The 22,064-nt window shown below is 41.9% G+C and overlaps 1 protein-coding gene across 7 annotated transcripts in view; it reads left to right on the top strand.

Moving 5' to 3' along the window:
• The window catches only part of SIPA1L1 (signal induced proliferation associated 1 like 1), a 186,746-nt gene that overhangs the window by 109,259 nt on the left and 55,423 nt on the right, over nt 1–22,064 (top strand). For all 7 annotated transcript variants that reach the window (XM_060095913.1, XM_060095912.1, XM_060095911.1 and 4 more), the window contains exons 8-10: nt 3,290–3,863; nt 4,455–4,729; nt 13,846–14,115. In XM_060095913.1, coding sequence (XP_059951896.1) covers nt 3,290–3,863; nt 4,455–4,729; nt 13,846–14,115 — 1,119 coding nt within the window. The remainder of the gene's footprint in view (nt 1–3,289; nt 3,864–4,454; nt 4,730–13,845; nt 14,116–22,064) is intronic.

The raw sequence follows: 22,064 nt of genomic DNA, 5'->3' as shown, positions 1-22,064 counted from the left end.
TTCCCATGTATCAACTTGCTACTTCTTCCAAGGTCTTTGATGCCAACAAAGGCCTAGGCCCACTAGAAACAGCCTATAATGGTGGTCTCTTTGGCCATGTGACTCTTGTGGATGGTCCCTTTTGCAAGCACCTCAAGAGTGGAAGATTCCACACTCAGGGAATAAGTGTGGTCTTGTCACACTGCTGGCCATCCAGAAGCTCAGATTCCAGTCCTGGCTTTCTCTAACAAGCTCTGGGCAAATCATTTTACTTCTCTGAGTCTGTTTCCTGGAGCAGTGAAGAATGTCTACCAGCTGTTCAAAAGGAGGTCCAGGGATGCGTCAGATGAGAGTGAAACAGAACACCTTCCTGCTCCCTCAGTTGTACTCCAAGATTTGGGGAACAGGACAGATTTTCGTGTTAGAATGAATACAAATATTCTTCAGTGGAATGCAAAATCAAGATGAGTGTTAAGATGAAACTCAAGATTTTATTGGCAGAGTTTGAGGAGCCCTGACTTCTCTAAGTCCCCCACCCCCCACTGCTAACTTTCCGTAACTGTTTCAGCCTCTGACCTTCTGTCTGTTCTGTGATCTAGATAACCCTCTTGAGTAGAACATACTAGTCCTTGACAATGCTGAGCAAACAAGGCATGGCTATAATTTTAAAGAATCTATTATTTCTAAGGAGATACAATATTGCATAGTAGGCAAACATAAGTGTAGACAAGAAGCCCTTTGGAATCTGCTTTTAAAAATAGAAAAAACCATTTATAATTAATACACCTCAAGTATCTATATATAGCACACTGAAATTCTAGAAAGGCTTTTCTTAGGAAGGCAAAAATATTCTCTCTACTTAACTTAAAACAGGCCTTATTAAGAGTTCAGAATTAGTGGCATCTAAATTAATGAGCTTTTAACCTTGTAGAAAAACTTGAAAGTTAAATTTACCCAAAACAAAACTCTTTATTTGAAAAGAACATTCTAGGGTATCATCTTCCTCATCATCTTCTGTGAGGATTCTGTTTCTAATGATGCAAAGCTGATTTTAGTGTTTGTATCATTTACCTCCCTACCGTGATGAATCACTGATAATTATATGTTAAGGGTTCAGTCTTTTCCCTCATGGTTCATTCTATAGGCTTCTAATTATTGGTGGGTTTTCAGTATATGTTTGTCTAAAGTCCTATTAGTTAATAAATAGATCTATAGATAACCAGTGAATTTAAGGGGCAAGTGGATGGATGGTCCTCATATCGACACCTGCTAGGCATTTTCTTCTCCTTATTTAAAATAAAATCACAGCTGTTTCTTGCGAAAGAATAATGATGTGAAATTAGCAAGAGAAGAAATTGCCAATTTAAAAATGAAAGATACTAAATATTTCTGGATCCTTACGGGATTCCTCTTAGAAAAGCTAGCAAATCTGGATATTAGCGTCATCTGCTTGACTTGAAAAAAAAATAACATAATCAAATTAAAATTATATAGCTGTCAGCATTCAAGCCAGACAGTTCACATTACACAAGAAAAATTGCCTTTCTAATACTGATGTAATTAGGCTATCACGCATGTGGAGGTTTCTGTGAATTCTCATCTCCAGTTAGAAAATGGGATGTTGCTTGCCACCTTTCTTTGTCGTGAAGTGAACTAGGTAGTCTTTTTCTTTTCTTTTTTTTTTAATGAATTTTTGAAAAGCCATTTTCAGAAATAGGCCATCTCGTGGCATTTTCTAACAAAATATATAGTTTGTCTTCTGAGGTTGCTGATTTTTATTTATTTATCCTATTTTCACAAGCAACCATCATTTTTTGAAAAGCAAAGCTGAATATCTTCAAGCAAACCCTTGAAATAAAGAAAAAATAGTGCAGCAGAGCTCTTCAGTTTAATTTGAAAGATGCACACTCTCTGATTATGTCCTTTCCATTCTGGGAGTTCTGGAGAAACACATTTTGTGTTGCTCTGCTGATACTTAGTACGGTTGCATAATTGACTCACTTTTAAATAATTAGATAATTTGAAAAAGGGATGTTTGATCTGTTAGAATCTTCATTTCCAGCCCTCTCAAACTTCGCTGAGGTCCTGGAAGGAGACCTTGAAATATAAAACACACAACCTATCTCCATTTAATTTCTGTTGTTGTTGTTATTATTGTTTTAGGAAAAACTTAGTCTTTTTCCTTTTGAGATTACAAATAATAGGTTCTTACAGATTGTATGATCCTTTTCTTAGTCCCAATTTTAACAGTGTAGATGCAGAGGAAATGACTGGAACAGGCTTTCTTTTTTTTTTTTTTTTTTAAACATATTTATTGGAGTATAATTACTTTACAATGGTGTGTTAGTTTCTGCTTTATAACAAAGTGAATCAGTTATACATATACATATGTCCCCATATCTCTTCCCTCTTGCGTCTCCCTCTCTCCCACCCTACCTATCCCACCCCTCTAGGTGGTCACAGACCACCGAGCTGATCTCCCTGTGCTATGCGGCTGCTTCCGACTAGCTATCTATTTTACGTTTGGTAGTGTATATATGTCCATGTGGAACAGGCTTTCTTAAATCAGTCTTGCTTAAAGGAATGGGAAAAGGAGCATAGTCTCACAAATAGTCAGGCTCCCATACCAAAAGTAGAGAATTGGAACCAAAGTTTAAAAATATGATTTTAAAGCACTGTTGCTATTACCAAAAAAAAATCATAATCTCTTTCTGTTACTCAGATTTCAGTTTTTGTTTTAAAATTATGCTCTTTGATCTGGTTGCTTAAGGCCTGATACATAGGACAACAAATAATATTTGTTTAATTTTTAAAAAATTTAATCCATTTCTTTTATGTCATGCATCTGTGGATATTTTCATTATAAGCTGACTGCTGTGGGCATCATATCTAAAATGGGGATAACATTTATGTTCTTACATAATCTGTGCTTGTTCTGAAAGGTTATATGGTTATAGTAGCCAACGCCCTCCCCCCTTTGGAAATAATCACTAGGGATTTAAAATGTTATCTACTATGAAGAATATTACAATAAATCTTTTTTTTCATGGAGTTACGGTTGGTTTAAATTTTTAGTTTAAGCTTTTGGGGTATTTTGACCTAGAAAAAATTTTGTTCTATAAATCCTAAATATGAGTGGATGAAAAGTATGCACTTGTTAAGTAGAAGTGTGTGTTGTTTCTTGTGGGACGATGACAGTTATTTTCCTTCTGAAGGGCATCTTTGTCTTTGAGAAAGTGTATTTTATTCTCATGCTGTGAGTCTGAGAAGTATTGACAAGCCTCTTATTGATCTTTGCTTTGTCTCTTAGTGTGGCCGTCACCAGGTCCAGAGATGTGCCTTCCTTTGGACCTCCCATCCCCAAAGGGGTCACTTTCCCTAAGTCAAATGTGTTCAGGGACTTCCTTTTGGCCAAAGTGATTAATGCAGAAAATGCTGCTCATAAGTCGGAGAAGTTCCGGGCCATGGCAACCCGGACACGTCAAGAATACCTGAAAGATCTGGCAGAAAAGAATGTCACCAACACCCCTATTGACCCGTCCGGCAAGTTTCCGTTCATCTCTCTGGCCTCCAAGAAGAAAGAAAAGTCTAAGCCCTACCCAGGAGCTGAGCTCAGTAGCATGGGGGCCATTGTGTGGGCTGTCCGGGCCAAAGACTACAACAAGGCTATGGAGATAGACTGCCTGCTCGGGGTCTCCAACGAGTTCATCGTCCTCATCGAACAGGAAACAAAGAGTGTGGTTTTCAACTGTTCCTGCAGAGATGTGATAGGGTGGACCTCAACTGACACCAGCCTCAAAATCTTCTACGAGCGAGGTGAATGTGTGTCCGTGGAGAGTTTCATTAACAATGAGGACATCAAAGAGATTGTCAAAAGGCTTCAGGTCAGTGTTTTCCTTCCACTTACCTACATGCATGTCCCTTTCATAAAGCTTTCAGTACAGGCTAGAGCTAAGTTACAGAAGCTTGTTCCGTTTTATTAGCTCCTCTGAAAACTCCCTTAACAATGCGAAGGAACACAAGAGTTTATGTCACACTTGCTTCCCATCATTTTTTTCAGAAGGAAAAGTAGTAGAACAAGTGGGGGAAGACACATTGTGCGTTTTTGTTGGAAACTCATTTGCATGTGACCTGATCCCATTGCCTTGTGACTGATGATGTAGCCCAGCCAATCTGCTTTAGTCGGTGAAAAGAATTGTTGGATCGGGTATCTGCTGCTTTGAATGTCTGTCTTAAGGGCAAAATGAGTAGCAGAATACCGTTTTTCTTTGCTGCCAGCTCCCTGTAGGTCTCTGAGAAGCCGCTGAGACAAGTATGTTCTTTTTGGCCTAATGAATGGAGATTAGTGAAGGCAAAATAACCAGGCTGCTCTTCAGCTGGCATTAGGGTATTCAGAAATAACCCTGCTTGCCATGCGTACCACTGAAGACCCTATTGCATTCATTAAACTGTGCATCTTCTGTTTCTTTGTCTAGTTCGTGTCAAAGGGCTGTGAATCGGTGGAGATGACTCTGCGAAGGAATGGGCTGGGACAGCTTGGCTTCCACGTCAACTACGAGGGCATCGTGGCAGATGTGGAGCCCTACGGCTATGCCTGGCAGGCAGGGCTGAGGCAGGGCAGCCGGCTGGTGGAGATCTGCAAGGTGGCGGTGGCCACTCTGAGCCACGAGCAGATGATCGATCTCCTGAGAACGTCTGTCACCGTGAAAGTTGTCATTATCCCCCCACATGATGACTGCACCCCACGGAGGTAGGTCTGAGAGTCCAGGGCCATTTGTGTACCGTGGAGAACATCCCCAACTGGGTCAGAGTGTAGGAGGTTATGAGGAGCGCTAGGATACCATGCAATGATGAAAGTTCCCTCCATGGAAAGTCTAACTCAGGCCAGAGCTCCCTTTCAGCATGTGGCAGCAGCAGCTGGAAAGAATCACTAACTTGGACCATTCACAGGATTTACATCTCTGAGTATATAAAGTCACCATTACAGAGAGAGATGTCTGGTAATATCCATTTTAAACATCTTGCACCAGTAGCTGAGAAACAGTGAACACTTAATGTTAAAAAGAGACTCAGCGTGACAAACTGTTAGACGTTTTTCTTTTATGTTCCATGACACTCTTTTTCCCCCAAATCTCCCATTTGTATCCAATTGCTGTCCAAAATGCAAAGTGCTGTTTTTGACCCCTGCTCTCTCAGCCTGGAGGGCTGAATGTGACTTACCAAGCTTTTTCTTAACTGCATCTGCATGTGTCAGAAATTGGCTTCAAATGAGCTGGTCCTGCTTGTGATGCTTGGGCAGTTTGGTTCCCAGATTTTCCCAAAGGGAAGCCCAGGAGCTCCCCGCCCCTCCCAGCTCCTGCCAAGCCAGCAGCACTGTTGAAAATTTAATTTCTCTGTCTCTGGGGAGGTTTCCTGATGGAACAAATTTAATCAACTGTTTCTTTTCTCCTTTGGGCATGCACATGCTGTTTTCGCTGGTTTTTTTTTTTCAATCTGTTAATTTGCTTTGAACCCATTATTTTCTAAGAGTTTCTGTTAAGCTTCAGCAATTAATTCTTAGGCTTTCTAAAGCCAAGACAATATTCTTTATGCTATTTTTTCCCCCAAAACATGACCAGTCCTACACCTGAGCTCTCATAGATTCATGAACATCAGATGGCAGAATATGTAAACACTTATGGGGGGGTTTTTTGTGCCCTTGAAAAAGTAAGCGCAATGACAATATCAATGTACTTCAGTTCTTGAAACCAAGTGTTGTAGACCAGACTGTGCTTGGGATGGTATTTAATACTGCTTACCTCCTAGATGGCCCGAAAATTATGTGCTAATGTCAGAATGTGGTGAAAATCCCTTTGTCTGATAGTTTTAAGAATTGCTCCCATCCGGATGACTGGATTTCCCTGGAAACCAGAATTTATATCCAGAACTTTTTGTTTTAGTTGTCTTGAGGACAGGGAGGGTATATCCTGAAAGTGCTGCCTTCATTTCCTCAACCACATCGTATTAATGTTAAGTATTTTGCTGAACCACAATTCAAGAATGACTCTTGAGGGCGATCAGAAAGGCAGCTGGGTCCTTACAACACTCTCCAAGTGCTCTGTGATCCTCCTCCTCTTCCTCTTGTCTGTTTTCCATCCCGAGGTCTTTCCTACAAATTGTCTGCTTTATAGTTTATATGTCTAAACAGGCATCTATAAACTGGAGAAGATAACCAAGCTGTGTACCTTGTCAACCTTAGTACAGAGTTAGAGATGCTGGTCTAAGGACTAATCTACTCAAGAGGAAGCCTGTAGATCTTGCGACACCATCTTGTCTGCTCAGGGGTCTTTCACCGTGCTTCTAAGCTCTTCAGTTCGTATGGGGGAGAGGGAAATAGGTGTGTGCGAATGCGTGAGGAGATAGGATGGAATGGGCAACATTACTGACATTGAATTGTGAATAGTAGTTACTAGAAAGATGGGTCCAAAGGCCTGGCCCTGGATAGATGATAGGTCCATGACAGGAGGTGATTTGTCTACAGCAAAATACTAGGCTAGATACATCCTCTGTGGTGTATTGGTAAAAACAACTAATATTTGCTGAGTATTACTTTAATGTGCCAGACCCTAGAAAAAACACTTTTATATGGATTAGCACATCTAATCCTTATAATGACCCTATGAAGTAGTAGTATTAATATTACTCCAAATTAAAGGAAACCAACACTCAGAAAGGTTAGTAACTCCCCAGCCTCATCTGGCAAATTCAGGTCTAACTTCAGAATCCAAACTCTTAACTTTGTATGCTTGGGACACAAATCCTTTCCTATGTACCAGCATAAGCAGAGATACGATGGTAAACTGGTTTTCTGTTGGGGAAAAGAACCTTGGTTTGTAGTATTTGCTGTATTTGTCTTCATCTCCCAGCACCGCTTCTGGGGCATCATTGTCATCGTGTCATAGCCAGGGAGCTGGCAGTGACGGAACAGAAGAGTCTTAGGAACCTGCCCCCATTAGAGCGTGGGATGGGGGGCTGGGCTGAAGGAGCAGCGCGCCGCACAGCCCCTCAGGCCTGGGAGACCCACTCTGCCCCTTGCTCTAGAGTTTCCACCCGAAAAGCCACCATCAGACCTTCTAGGTGGGTCTGAAATGATGCCCTTGATACCTCTGGAGGACTAGAAGCCTGCTCTCCCCTTCCCACCTTCAGAAACCACTTCAAAGGAATAGTTGAAGCATTAACACCTTGGTACAATTTTCAACAAAATAAGATAATGCTCTTCTGTCACTTTTTTCCTCTCCTCCGCACTTGACACGCCCACAGCTGTTGTCCTTGCAGCTAACTACTCTGCTCTTTGACTAGTCACTCTCCTGTCTGTCAGCTGGTGCTGCCGCTCTAGTGCCAGGAAGAGCAGGCCTCCTGGAAATACGCTGCCCTCCGGCCCCAGCGGCGTGCTTCTCAGGGTCACCGGGATCCGAGGGTCCCAGGACACGCACCGGCGTGGGGATCATATGTAATCACAAACACGTATGTTCACATGGAAGAGTCCCTAGTTTTGAAAAGGCAGGTGGTTTTTGTTTTGTTTTTGTTTTGTTTTCTTAACATCTTTATTGGAGTATAATTGCTTTACAATGGTGTGTTAGTTTCTGCTTTATAACAAAGTGAATCAGCTATACATATAAGTATATCCCCATATCCCCTCCCTCTTGCGTCTTCCTCCCTCCCACCCTCCCTATCCCACCCCTCTAGGTGGTCACAAAGCACCGAGCTGATCTCCCTGTGCTATGCGGCTGCTTCCCACTAGCTATCTATTTTACGTTTGGTAGTGTATATATGTCCATGCCACTCTCTCACTTTGTCACAGCTTACCCTTCCCCCTCCTCATATCCTCAAGTCCATGCTCTAGTAGGTCTGTGTCTTTATTCCCGTCCTGCTCCTAGGTTCTTCATAACCATTTTTTTTTTTTTTTAGATTCCATATATATGTGTTAGCATACGGTATTTGTTTTTCTCTTTCTGACTTACTTCATTCTTTATGACAGACTCTGGGTCCATCCACCTCACTACGAATAACTCAATTTCATTTCTTTTTAAGGCTGAGAAATATTCCATTGTATATATGTGCCATATCTTCTTTATCCATTCATCTGTTGATGGACACTTAGGTTGCTTCCATGTCCTGGCTATTGTAAATAGAGCTGCAATGAACACTGTGGTACATGACTCTTTGAATTATGGTTTTCTCAGGGTATGTGCCCAGTAGTGGGATTTCTGGGTCGTATGGTAGTTCTATTTTTAGTTTTTTAAGGAACCTCCATACTGTTCTCCATAGTGGCTGTATCAATTTACATTCCCACCAACAGTGCAAGAGGGTTCCCTTTTCTCCACACCCTCTCCAGCATTTATTGTTTCTAGATTTTTTGATGATGGCCATTCTGACTGGTGTGAGATGATATCTCATTGTAGTTTTGATTTGCATTTCTCTAATGATTAATGATGTTGAGCATTCTTTCAGGTGTTTGTTTGCAGTCTGTATATCTTCTTTGGAGAAATGTTTATTTAGGTCTTCTGCCCATTTTTGGATTGGGTTGTTTGTTTTTTTGATATTCAGCTGCATGAGCTGCTTGTAAGTGAAAAAGCCAGTTTAACAACAACAAATGGGGCTTTAGTAACACCTGTTAAATCAAGCTCTTTTCCCTATTCGCAGGACACAAGCAGACCCTCTGTGAATTGTTTCCAGAGGCAACTGTTTTAAAGAGAGGAGAGGACCCAGAAAGTAAAGCAAAATTCCTGAGCCCCTGCTGTGTACTGGGCTTTAAAAAAAAATCTTCATGGCAGCCTTATTTCCATTGAAACAATGAGGAGGATGAGGGTTAGAGAGGTTTAGTAGCTGCCCAGAGAGTGAATGAGGCCAACTAGGATGACAGCTTGATGGAAGCAATCTTGGCAGAAACAGGTTTGGGATTTGGCTGCAGAAGGCTCCCCCCAGGGAGTAAGATGTTGCACTGCAGGAGGGACCCCCACCCCCTCCATCGCCAATCAGAGTGTATGTCTTGGTGTCTGTGACCTCTGACTCTTGAGCAGTCATTCTCTAGGCAAAATTAGAAGTACCCAAATAGCAGATTCAGTTGTGATGCTATGAATGGTATCTCATGGGAGTGGCAGGCCATCATTCTGTTGAGGGCCACCAGCCTATGGGTTTGTTTTTTTAGTTGAAGTATAGTTGATTTACATTGTTGTGTTAATTTCAGGTGTACAGCGCAGTGATCCAGTTATGTATTTACATATATGTGTATATATTCTTTTTCAGATTCTTTTCCCATATAGGTTATTACCAAATATTGAATGTAGTTCCCTAAAGAAAGCAATCAAGGGCCATTCAAGAGGAAGAGCTAAAAACATGTTACCTAAAAGGACCAGATTACCTTTTAAGTAAGAATGGGTTGCAAAGTTTTTTCTTCATTTTAAAAAACAATTATTTCAAAGTGCAAAAGCATCCTGCTTTAGAGCTAGAAGGGCTGTGAGAAATCATCTGGTTCAAGTCTCATTTTTTTTTTAGATGAGGAACTTTGGTTCAAAGAGGTTAAGTTTTTTTTTTCCAAGCCAAAGTCACATGAATGATAAGGGACACAGCTGTCCCCAGACATCCAACTTTTCTGATTCAGGAGTCCAGGTGTTGTGATGTTCTGTTCAATATACCGCTCGGCTGATTTTTCTATCTGTATTTCTTAGTGTCTTTGGAATAAAGGAGAGAGTAGTGGGTAATAAGGAATTAGAGGAAAAAGTTAGAATGAAAAGACTGAAAAAGAGAAAGAAGATGGAGTGACTTTTCAATTAAGTTATGGTTTCAGCTTGTCACCGTGTGTCACTTTTAGCACCGAAATTGTAATTCCTTTTGACCATAGCTCTTTAAGAATTGTTGACATTTTGTCATAGTCCATGCCCGAATGAAATGCAATAGTCAGTATAAGATGAAGTTTGCGAACCTGGAGTAGAAATGTTCTTTACTTAGTGAATAAAATAAGACTAATCTACAAGTAGACTTATTCTGTGGGTTCAAATCCTGGCTCTGCCACTTCTTCTTGACTGTGTAGTCTTTGCAAATTAATCTCTCTAGGCCTCTATTTCCCCATCTGATAAATGGGGATAATGATACTCGTACTTCAGAGAGTTGGTGTAGGGCAGCCATTTTAGTGCTGGCCCATCGTGAGCTCTAGGTACCTGAGTTTTTATTGTTCAACACCAGATTTTACTTGGAGTAATACGATATAAATCCTTTTATGAACTTTCATGCATGTCATTAAAAGCCAGCTTTTATCTTTGTCCTTCAGTGTACTGCCCCCTTCTGGATTCCATGCATCATTCTCATAGGAATAAGGAAGGGAGCAGAAGCTAGTGGTGTCCCGCCCACCCCGTAGAAGGCTGTCAGAAGCAGCAGGATGGCAAAGGTTCAGCACTGTGGAATCTTTGCTTTTCATTCTCTGTAAATGAATCTTCTCTCCCTGCTTTGGCCTTATCGTACTTCATTCTATGATTATGGCATATGCAGAAGGTCTCTAATAATATGCTAAGAGTGGTGGGGATGAAACATAGACTAGAGAGGAGACAAAATCTTTGGCTAATGGGATCTTTTCACCAGTTTTAGTATTAAACATTATGCAGCTTAAAAGACTCTTTCAAAGAGTGCTTGAACTAGAAGAAAGTTTAGTAATTATCAATTACAAGTCTTTCATTTTACAAAGAAACTAAGGCCCCAAAGCTGATATTGTCTATTTGATATTACATCATTATTGTTTCTGTTTTAATTATTTACTTATTCTCTACCCTGATGCAATATGGGCTTGAATCAGCCTATGGAGGTACAGAATTAAAATTCAATGAGGGAATCTCTGTGTATGTGTGGTAGGGAAATGGGGAATGGGGGGAGGTAAATGGAAAACGTGGCCAAGGGAGAAATTTTTGAAAAGTTTAGCCCTGGAATACATGATAAAGGTCTGTACGTGTTCTGTACATGTGGTTGGTTCCTAGCAGCCAGCAGAAAGGGACATGGGGCTTCCCTAGTGGCGCAGTGGTTGAGAGTCCACCTGCCGATGCAGGGGACACAGGTTCGTGCCCCGGTCTGGGAAGATCCCACATGCCGCAGAGTGGCTGGGCCCGTGAGCCGTGGCTGCTGAGCCTGCGCTCTGCAACGGGGGAGGCCACAACAGTGACAGGCCTGCGTACCGCAAAAAAAAAAAAAAAAAAAAAGAAAGGGACATGGATGATATATCCACTGAGTTTACAAGTTAAACAGACCAGTGCTGAGGAGAAGCAAAGCTAGTGCTGATTTTGAGGTAGAAAGAAATTTTTCCATGCATTATTATAAATTTTTATTAATATTCCCTTGGCAAGCTACAACATTCTTGCATTTTGCATTCTTGCATTCTTGCAACATTCTTGTATTTTCAGATCCAGAGCTGTAGATACTGCATGATCAGAAATGAAAGACTTCAGATATACTGCAGTAACACCTGTGTTAACAACCAAAAAAGTATGGTAATGGCATATTTTAGTCAGAAATATTGATTCAAAGCTAGAAATTATATCAAGGCCTAAGGTGATAATCCTTCATTTCAGAGAAAAGCATTTATTATATAAGAAGTCAACAACTGCTGAAACTAATGTCAAGTAGGCCATACAGTGTTTTGCGAACTGTAGATCGTAATTCTTAAGTAGATCATGAAATCAGTTTAGGAGGTTGTACCCAATGTATTTTTTTAATGAACTGGATTAACACAGAATACAGCAGAATGGAAGCTGACAGAGAAGGGTGTATGTGTGTGTGTATTTGTGGTTGTGCTGTATCACAATGTAAAATGTACTTGTCACCAGGATTGTGGTCCAAAACATTTGAAAGCCATTGTCATCAAACCATTAAAAGGGGCACAACAGCATCTTGGGCATAGGGTCAGATTAAGATTGACCTAGGCTTTTGAGGAGTCGGAGGGAGAGGTTAAGGAAACTCCAAGCAAAGGTGCCCATTGGAGACTTGGGCTAAGACTGAGGAGGGCAAGGACCCCAGCAAATGCACATACTCCAAAAGCTGCACTTTTCAAAACTCGTGGCTGTCATGGAGACGTAGGAGAGGACGCATGGTGGGGTACATTTAAAATATCATGAGTCATACCCTGAGATACATGGACAGGGTCATAGAGGGGGGCCCGTTCCATTGTGTTCATTCTCCCACCAACATAAGCACCTTCCCCAAATCAAGACCAGGCCTTCAGCTGGATGCCCTTTGGACCTACACTGTCCAGTACAGGAGCCATGAGTCACCTGTGGCTACAGAGCCATTGTAACGTGGCTGGCCCCAAGTGAGGCATGCTCTAAGTATAAAATACACTCCAAATTTACAAGAATGTAAAATGTCTCATAAATTTTTTAATACTGATTTATTGATTACATGTTGAAATGATAGCATTTTGGATATATTGAATTAAATAAAATGTATTATTAATTTCACCTGTTTCGTTTTATTTATTTATTTATTTTTATTTTTTACTTTTTTATTTTTTATTTCTTTGCGGTACCTGGGCCTCTCACTGTTGTGGCCTCTCCCGTTGAGGAGCACAGGCTCCGGACGCACAGGCTCAGCGGCCATGGCTCACGGGCCTAGCCGCTCCGCGGCATGTGGGATCTTCCCGGACCGGGGCACGAACCCGCGTCCCCTGCATCGGCAGGCGGACTCTCAACCACTGCGCCACCAGGGAAGCTGCTCGTTTTATTTTTGTAGTATGGCTGCTAGACATTTAAAACTTACATACATGGCTCCTATTTGTGGCTTATATTGTATTTCTGTTGGGCAGCACTGAGCTGGACTCTCCTTATGCTATCTCTGAAGTACCTCTTAAAGGACTGTTTCATAATTACTCTTAATCTTTTCTTTCTAGACCTTCCCACCTGCTTCTCAATCTTTGAAACGTCTTTAAGAAAGAAAGTCATTTTTTCTCTTAGTGATGAAATTCAAATGCACAGTTTGAGTTAATGTTTTGGTGGGGGTAGGTTTTTTCAGTAATTTTTCTATCAAGTCAATAATGGGTCAAACCTTCCTTGGTTGTTTGGGTAAAGGTAATGGAAAGTGGGTTCCTCGTTTCCTAAGTTTTGGGGGATGGAATGATGGCACAAAAAGAGGGTAAAGTGATGGAAGACATGAGTGCCTGCCGTTAATTTCACTCAGACTGCTGCCTGGGGACAGCTCTGCTATGGGAGATTTCTGGCTTTCAAGGGAGGAAAAAAGGCCTGATTTCAGATTATGCTTTGTTCCCTGGTGATTTGATAATTGCTGATTTCAATAACTGGCTTTTTTTTCCCCTCCTCCTGAGCTAAATTTGGCTCTCAGTTTGGATTTCAAGAATTTTCCCCACTTATTTTTAACTATCGGGATCCCAACGAATTCAAAACTATATACCCTTTTAGATCCTTAATCATAAGGGAAGGATCTAAAGCTTCCCTTAGGATTAAGGATATAAAGCTGACTCTTCCCTCCGAGACCCCATCTTAGGAGTCTGTTCCCACCATGCTGTCTGGGCACCTTCCCTCCCCAGGTCTCAGTGCTGGCTCTGTCCCCTACTCCACCCCTATCCCCACCAGGGTGACCATAGGTCTCACTGAATTTTCAAGACTCCATATCTCAGACTCACCATTTAGGATTGATCAAAGGAAAATACTAGTATAATACTTCCTGGGATCCTGGTTTTTGAAAGGAAAATAATTATAGGCCTAATGATTGAAAGATGGTTTGAAACTGAGAATGAAGTGTTTGATCCGTTTTAACTGTTAATGAGAATCAGTGTGGTTCCACCAACAAGAAAAAGCAATGTTGATTTTTCTTCTCTCTGTGCCCTCCCCCTAGGAGTTGCTCTGAGACCTACCGCATGCCAGTGATGGAGTACAAAATGAACGAAGGGGTTTCCTACGAATTCAAGTTTCCCTTTCGAAATAATAACAAATGGCAGAGGAATGCCAACAAGGGGCCTCATTCACCTCAAGTTCCATCCCAGGTGCAGAGTCCCATGACCTCGAGGCTGAATGCCGGGAAAGGAGACGGGAAGATGCCTCCTCCAGAAAGAGCCGCCAACATTCCTCGAAGCATCTCCAGTGACGGGCGCCCACTGGAGAGGCGGTGAGTGTGCCTCCCAAGCTTTTCTCTGAATCTCTGCCCCAAATTTAAATAACACCAGGCCCATAAGCACTAGCTTTAAGACTTCCCATATTTTACTAGAAATCAAAAACTTAAAAGTGAGATGCATGCACTAGTGGTTTTCAAAGCATGGCAGCATTCCAAAGCCATCAGGATAAGTGAAGATGTATTCCAGCAAAGCATTCAGCTCTGTACAATGGTTATTTGGGCTTTACTCTTTCATTTTCATGTGATATCAACAGAAATCATCACTGCACGCTCAGTAGCCATATGAACTAGAACTTGGCGGACTCTTTGAGGTGACGTTGACCATATTATCATCTTTTTTTTTTTTTTTTTTTTTTTTTTGGTGTGGGGGTACGTGGGCCTCGCACTGTTGTGGCCTCTCCCGTTGCGGAGCGCAGGCTCAGCGGCCATGGCTCACGGGCCCAGCCGCTCCGCGGTATGTGGGATCTTCCCAGAGAGGGGCACGAACCCGCGTCCCCTGCATCGGCAGGCGGACTCTCAACCACTGCGTCACCAGGGAAGCCCTGTCATCATCTTTGACAGTCTTTGTCTTTTGGAGATGAGTGATACAACAGTGGCAAGAGAATGCAGGTTTTTTGGTTGAGTGTCTGTGTTTGTTTCACTTTGTTAATAAAGAATTGTGAGAAGGGAAATCCACTAGTACAACAGAAACATATTTTTCCACTGCTCTGAATGTAAAAGAAAATAGTGGATATGTTAAAACACTCAGTCCTGAGTAAAGTAAGCAAAAGGAGAGGGGTTGAGGGATCCCAGAAAGTAACAAAACGAGGTTTGCTGTTAAGTTGAAAGTCACAGTGGATTCCCTCACAGGTGATAACTGATGAACTCTTCCTTAACCAGGATGCCCTAGCACTTTTGTCTCGAATTCACTGTAAAATGCAGCACTGTGAACTAAGAACCTCGGCCAAAAATTGAACTCGATAAAGTACTCTTAAAATGTGAATACAGGGCCTCCCTGGTGGCGCAAGTGGTTGAGAGTCCGCCTGCCGATGCAGGGGATACGGGTTCGTGCCCCGGTCTGGGAGGATCCCATATGCCGCGGAGCGGCTGGGCCCATGAGCCATGGCCGCTGAGCCTGCGCGTCCGGAGCCTGTGCTCCGCAACGGGGGAGGCCACAACAGTGAGAGGCCCGCATACCGCAAAAAAAAAAAAAAAAAAAAAATGTGAATACAAATGGACTACATAATTTTAAATCATTGCACTATAAATTCAGTTACCCCAAATTACCTAGGCTAATGAAGGAGACGGTTTAACTCAAGAACCTGCTAGTGCCCTCTTAGAAGAAGCCAACTTCTTTCTGTCCATGCACTGTCCTTTCCCCATCACTGTGCTTGTCTTGATCACATCTCTGAGTGTTTTTGTGGCCCCCGCACTGCAGAAGGATCAGGAACCCTCAGAGCTGGTGGGGAGAAGTCTCCGTTCCAGGAGCTGCTGTGGGTAGAAGGAAGGTCTCTGGAGCAAAAATGTGAGCCTGACTCATCTGAGCCTCAGGAACCCGGTCCAGCAAGAACAGGGCGCCAAGGAAAACAGATCCCAGCTATGCTTCAAGAGTCATTGGTTCAAGTTGAGAGCAGAAAGTTGGAGATTTTAAAAACCACACAATGATGTCTTTTATCTTAAAAGACATAAAACATTGTCACTTAACTATTTCAGAAATACTAGAATACCATGTAGAAATAGTTTAATCACAACAGACAACCAAAAAAAAACCTAGTTGTCTTTCTAAAAGTCCTCATGTAATACTGGGGATTTATTTACAGAGCCTTGCTGTTTATCTCAGTAAAGGATTCCTCTCCCAAAGTGGCTGCATTCCCATCTGGACTCCTCTTGCTTTCATTATTTTTGAGAAGGAAAAACATCCAAGTGGTCGCTGAATAAATTCTTTGTTCTGCACATTCTCAACTTGGCTCCCTCTGAGGTGTGTGTTAACTGGAATTCATGATTTGGCCCACATTTGAAAGGATGAACCTAGGAAACCATTGTTCAGAGAAGGACCTTTTGTTCCTCTCCATGCTATTTTCTTTCTCTCCAGGAGAGTCATCAGGCTTTTATGAGTGAAATTGGATTTGTGTTATTTTCTTTATACAATAGTCCCTATAATAAAATAGCAGAATATATTTTGATTCCACATTGAATTTAATTTCTGCAACAGAAACTAAAGCTTATTGCTGAACATACCTCTGAAAGTGAAAATATTTTTTGTAGCTAATTATCCTCTCAGGATGCAAGCAACTTTTAGTGCTAAAGAAGGCATCAACTCCATTTTTTCCAGTTGGAGATCTTTGAGTTCTGGAGGTTCTTTTTGTGGGTACTTGTGTCTGCCTTTCATCGTAACTCCACCCAGAGGAAAGGGAATCCGCGTGCTCTCCCTGTAAGACTAATAATAGCCCTGTGGCTCTCCAAGCTATAAGATGAAAGTGACAGAAGTGAGGCTGCCAATGGTTTTTTAACCTCTACTCACTTCCCTCTAAGGCTTCTTAGTTTCAGATATCCTTGAGGACATTGGGCTAGGATTTAAGATCTTACGACGGAGGGCTTGTAAAATCTGAGCTTTACATTTTCAGGTTATTTGTCTCCTCTTCATTTTGAAAGGTGTGGTAATTAGACGGCTATTCTTTCATGACAATTTAAGAGTTCGCTGTCCTATCCCATCATTCTTAACTTTCAGTAAAGCAATATTTCTTAGTTAAGTTTCAACTTTGAGTCATAAATAGAAGGTACTATTTGAGAAACTTTGTATTGCTACTGTTTGCAGAATATTTGAATATAGAATAGACTCGTGACCTTCGTCGGGAATACTTCCAGATTCCTCAGATTCATACAGTGTACCTGGGAATATAATTTCCTCCATGAAACGTAGTAAAATATAACTAAAAAATTTAAGCATTCCCTTCATAGTCTTACTGAGAACAGACCACCTTACTGTGATGTGGAAGTGAGGCCCCTGGCTGGGTGCACCTCCTCCATCTGACTCTCCCCTTCATACCAGCCCTGCCCTGGGTGCCATTTGCATTTGTACCTGGGCCATCTAGAGAGTGTGATATGGACCGTTCAGATGAATCACAAATAGTCAAAACAAATGCCCAGGTCTGCCATTCCTTGAGTCTTGCCTTACCAATAGTGGCATGAGCCTGATACTGAGACTAAAGGATAGTCCCTCGGTATCCACGAAGATTGGTTCCAGAGCCCTCCATGGATACCAAAATCTGCACCTGCTCAAGTCCCGTAGTTGACCCTCACGTCCTTGGATTCAACCAATTGCTGTTCGTAAACATAGTAGTGTATGTATTGAAAAAAATCCCCGTAGAAGTGAACCCACGCAGTTCAAACCCATGTTGTTCAAGGGTAAGCTGTATTGCCTTTACACGGTTGGTTTGTTCCATTTATTTTTCTCCTCCAGGTTAGGCAAGTTGTGTTTAACTGTAGAGAAACCAGCTGTATTTAAGCTTAAGTTAGCAGCCGCCTCAAGCCTACTCTGCACGTGCTACACAAATCCGCCTACTTCATTCACCACGGTTGGACCCAGCACGGTTCATTTTAGATGAAAACTGAATACACTGCTTGTAGAAACTTAATCTACTGCTTGTAGAAGCATAGATTTTCTTAAATTGTGTGCAAGATCCCAGAGTTAAAGGCCATTAGAAATATTTTTTTAAATACTTGTGGAACAGACTATCCTTTTTCCTTCAGTACCAAGGTCACGATTTTTGACATACTAAAAGCTATTGGTATTTGGAGTTTCTAACAAGAATTATTTCACTGAATTGTGCTCTCTGTACATTGTTAAGAGAAACTGATGCAGTAAGAACAGATGACACATTTGCCATCTAAGTAGAAAAAAGTCTGATTTGATTGGGTTTAAATACAGGAGCTTTATGCTCTCTAGGTGGCCTTTCAAGTATAGAATTTTATGGTATTTGTGGGAGTAGTTCTTGTTGACAGAATTAATATTTAACAAAAATAGGTAATATGATGCAATCGCTCTTCTGGCCTCAAATTTATCTAGAATCTAAGGGTAGGACTGAAATAAAAATAGCTGGCTAGGGCTTCCCTGGTGGGGCAGTGGTTAAGAATCTGCCTACCAATGCAGGGGACACGGGTTTGAGCCCTGGTCCAGGAAGATCCCACATGCCGTGGAGCAACTAAGCCCATGTGCCACAACTACTGAGCCTGCGCTCTAGAGCCCGCAAGCCACAACAACTTAACTACTGAGCCCGCGTACCAGAGCCCATGCTCCACAACAAAAAAAGCCACTGCAATGAGAAGCCCGCACGTCGCAACAAAGAATAGCCCCCACTCGCCACAACTAGAGAAAGCCTGTGCACAGCAACGAAGACCCAACACATACATACATACATACATACATACATACATACATACATACATACATACAAACAGCTGGCTATAGTACATTGAACTTAACACATTACTGTGTTTAAACATAATGTGGGATCGGTAATAAAACCCTGATCTGGGTTAACATGTTCAGAAAAGCTTAACTATTTCAGAGGCTTTGCATAAACAACAGGCACGTTGGCACACAAAGGAATTTTCCCTTCTCTTTTTTGTAGATGAAGTATTTCCAGGCTTTATATAAATACTTAATGTCGGATCTTACTGAACCATTGATACTTTTGCATTTTACCTGGATACCATACTATTCCCCTTTCCCTGCTGTATTTGGCACTCAGCAGCTGGATGGAATGTTGGTTCCTTTACGGAGTTACAGCTGGCTACACTTGAGCCTCCCTAACGCCGCCCTCCTCTGCAGACACAGCTGCACCATACAGAGCATGAAGATTGTGCTGGAGGATACTGTTGAAACAAATGAAAAGAGTTCTCTTTTTGGGGCGGGTGCCGTGCCGTGTTGCATGCAGGATCTTTTAACCACTGAACTTCCAGGAAGTCCCTCAATCTTTATTTTCAAGGAAGTGTTTTCTAGGTTTATTTCGAACAGGTTCTGTGTTAATAATCCTCACGGTGTCATTTTCTGTTTTCAGACAAAGCCAGCACGTATTTATTCTTTACTCTTCCTTTGTTTGGAATATTAGCCATGGCTAGAAGTTGCATCACTTGTTCTTTCAAATACTGCCCTCCTGGATCATAGTTGTTTGAGTTGACGTGAGGACCTTGACTCTTGGAATTCTTGAGTTTCATTGAGGTTGCTCAGGCTGCATCCCCATTGACTGCTGTATTTCCAGAGCCACTGGATGTTGTGGACTTCGGCATATCCGATACCATTTGCCATTCCCTCCTCTTTCAAACTCCTCTTCCTTATCTTCCAAAACTTTCCTCCTGATTTTTTTTTTTTTTTGGTCAGTTCTTTGCATTTGTCTCATCCCCCCCAAATGCTGTGTCCCCCATGACTCCTTCCTCATTTTTCTTTTAATCCCCTACTGTGCAATATCTCTGAATAGTTGATTTGTTTTAGTAACCTCAGCCATCATCTGTATGTGGGCAGTTCCCAGATAGTACACATTTGGTCTTGACCTCTTCTTTACTTTTCATATTCATATGCGCGTCTCCCTACTGCATATCTGCACTTGAATGTCACACCAGTGTCCCAGACTCACCAGTCCAAACTGACTTCAGCCATACTCCTGCCCGCCCTCCACCTCTTCCTTCTCACGTGTTGCCCATCTTGGTGAAGGGCTTTGCATTCTGCCCAAGTAGCCAGAGCAGAACTAGAATTCATAATTACCCTCCTGCACCCTCATCCCCATCTTCACACCCATTTAGTTATCAAGTTCTACCCTTCGGTTGAGCCCCTCATGGAAGCATCCTCCTGGTCATTGCCCTAGGGGCTCTTGTTTCACACTAAGATTTTTCTGGCCAGAACAACCTCCCACTTTCTCCCTGTCCACGCTGCATACTGCACGGGACGGCCTAATACAAAGGGAATTGCTCCTCAGGCCCTGCCTTTCATCTTAGCCTTCCGCACAGCCTTCAGTATCAAGTCCACCTCCCGCTGTGGATTTACTGACTTGGCTTTGTCTTTCCCAGGCTCTAGGCTTGTAAGTGACTCTCTGCTGCCAGGTTTTCTCTTGATAACCTTTATACCTGCAGCTCCACTTGATCTGTCTTCTACTCCATCCTTCAACAGCTTAACAACTGCTGGTATTTTAACACCAAGCCCAAGCCTCACCTTCTCTGAGACGTCTCCTCCCATCTCTGCCTTCATTGCCCATCCTGGGAATTTTCATATTGCTGCCTGTCTGCTTCCTTCACAGAATTTATTATACTTCATTTTAATCTTATTGGTCCATTTTTCCAATTTAAGGTAGCCTGTCTTATTCATCATTGTATCCCAAGGACCAACCACTGATTGTGGCATTTTAATAGGCTTGCAGTGAATTTTTTTTAAACTTCATTAGTTAAACCAGTAAGCAAAAAAACTTAAAGAAGTAGGAACAGAAGTAAATCAATTTGGGAGAAAATAAATCAGTTGGGTTTTTTTTTCTTTTTTTTTTTTAACTTTTTTTTTTCTGTTGTAAAATATACATAACATAAAACTTACCATTTGGACCACAGTTCTGTGGCATTATGTATGTTTCCATCCTTGTGCAACCACCACCCACATCCATCTCCAGAACTGAAACTCTGTGTCCATTAAACAATAACTCCCCCTCTCCCCAGCTCCTGGCTGTTACCATTCTACTTTCTGTCTCTGTGAATTTGACTACTCTTGGTACCTCACATAAGTAGAAACTTTATGTAAGTGGGATCATACAATATTTGTCCTTTTGTGACTAGTTTATTTCACGTCAGTGTAATGTATTCAAGGTTCATTCATGTTGTAGCATATGTCCAGTTTTCCTTCTTGCTTATTAGCTCAAGCTGCTATAACAAAATACCATAGATTCAGTGACTTAAACAATGGATGTTTACTTCTTACAGTTCTAGAGTCTGGGAATTCCAAGATCAAGGTTCCAGAACGTGTGGTTCTTGGTGAGGACCCTCTTCCTGACTTGTAGAAAGGGCCTTCTTGCTGCGTCCTCACAGGGCAGAGAGCTCTGGTTTCTTCCTCCTCTTACAAGGGTGCTAATCCCATCATGGGGGCTCCACCCTTATGACCTTATCTTAACCTAATTACTTCCCAAAGGCCTCACCTCCTAATGTCATTACATTGGGGGTTAGGACTTCAAGATATGAATTTGGGGGTGGGGGGAGTCATTAAGTCCATAACCTTTCCCTTTTTTAAGACTGAATAGTATTCCATTGTATGTATGTACCACATTTTGTTATCCATTCATCCATCAATGGACAGTCAGGTAAATGAGTTTATTTTTATAAAATTAAATGACACAGGGCTTCCCTGGTGGCGCAGTGGTTGAGAATCTGCCTGCTAATGCAGGGGACACGGGTTCGAGCGCTGGTCTGGGAGGATCCCACATGCCGCGGAGTAACTAGGCCCGTGAGCCACAACTACTGAGTCTGCGCGTCTGGAGCCTGTGCTCCGCAGCAAGAGAGGCCGCGATAGTGAGAGGCCTGCACACCACGATGAAGAGTGGCCCCCGCTTGCCACAACTAGAGAAAGCCCTCACACAGAAACGAAGACGCAACACAGCAAAAATAAATAAATTAATAATTTTAAAAAAAGACATAAAAGTGAAACACGCTATAATCCGATAAAGCTGTAGAATTGAAGCTTAGATTTAAGTAGAATTCTTTGCTTTTTGTTGACTAAGCTTAGAATACTCCTATTTTAAAAGTATATTGTGGTTAAAGCTGTCTAAAATTCAAAGCGAAAAGTGAGTTGTTCTTGATTGAATTTCCTCTAATTGGTTTCAGTTAGGTTGGAACTGAATTATGACATTTTATTTGTCAGCCAAGTTAAGGTAGAAAAGCAGAGGGCTGTACCTGACTTAAACTCACCTGAGCTCTTCAGCCTCCTTTTCCCCAGC

Source organism: Mesoplodon densirostris, chromosome 4 (genome assembly GCF_025265405.1).
Source record: "Mesoplodon densirostris isolate mMesDen1 chromosome 4, mMesDen1 primary haplotype, whole genome shotgun sequence".
NCBI lineage: Eukaryota > Metazoa > Chordata > Mammalia > Artiodactyla > Ziphiidae > Mesoplodon > Mesoplodon densirostris.
The sequence above is the reverse complement of the archived record's forward strand: the minus strand, read 5'-3'. Positions and strand labels throughout refer to the sequence as shown.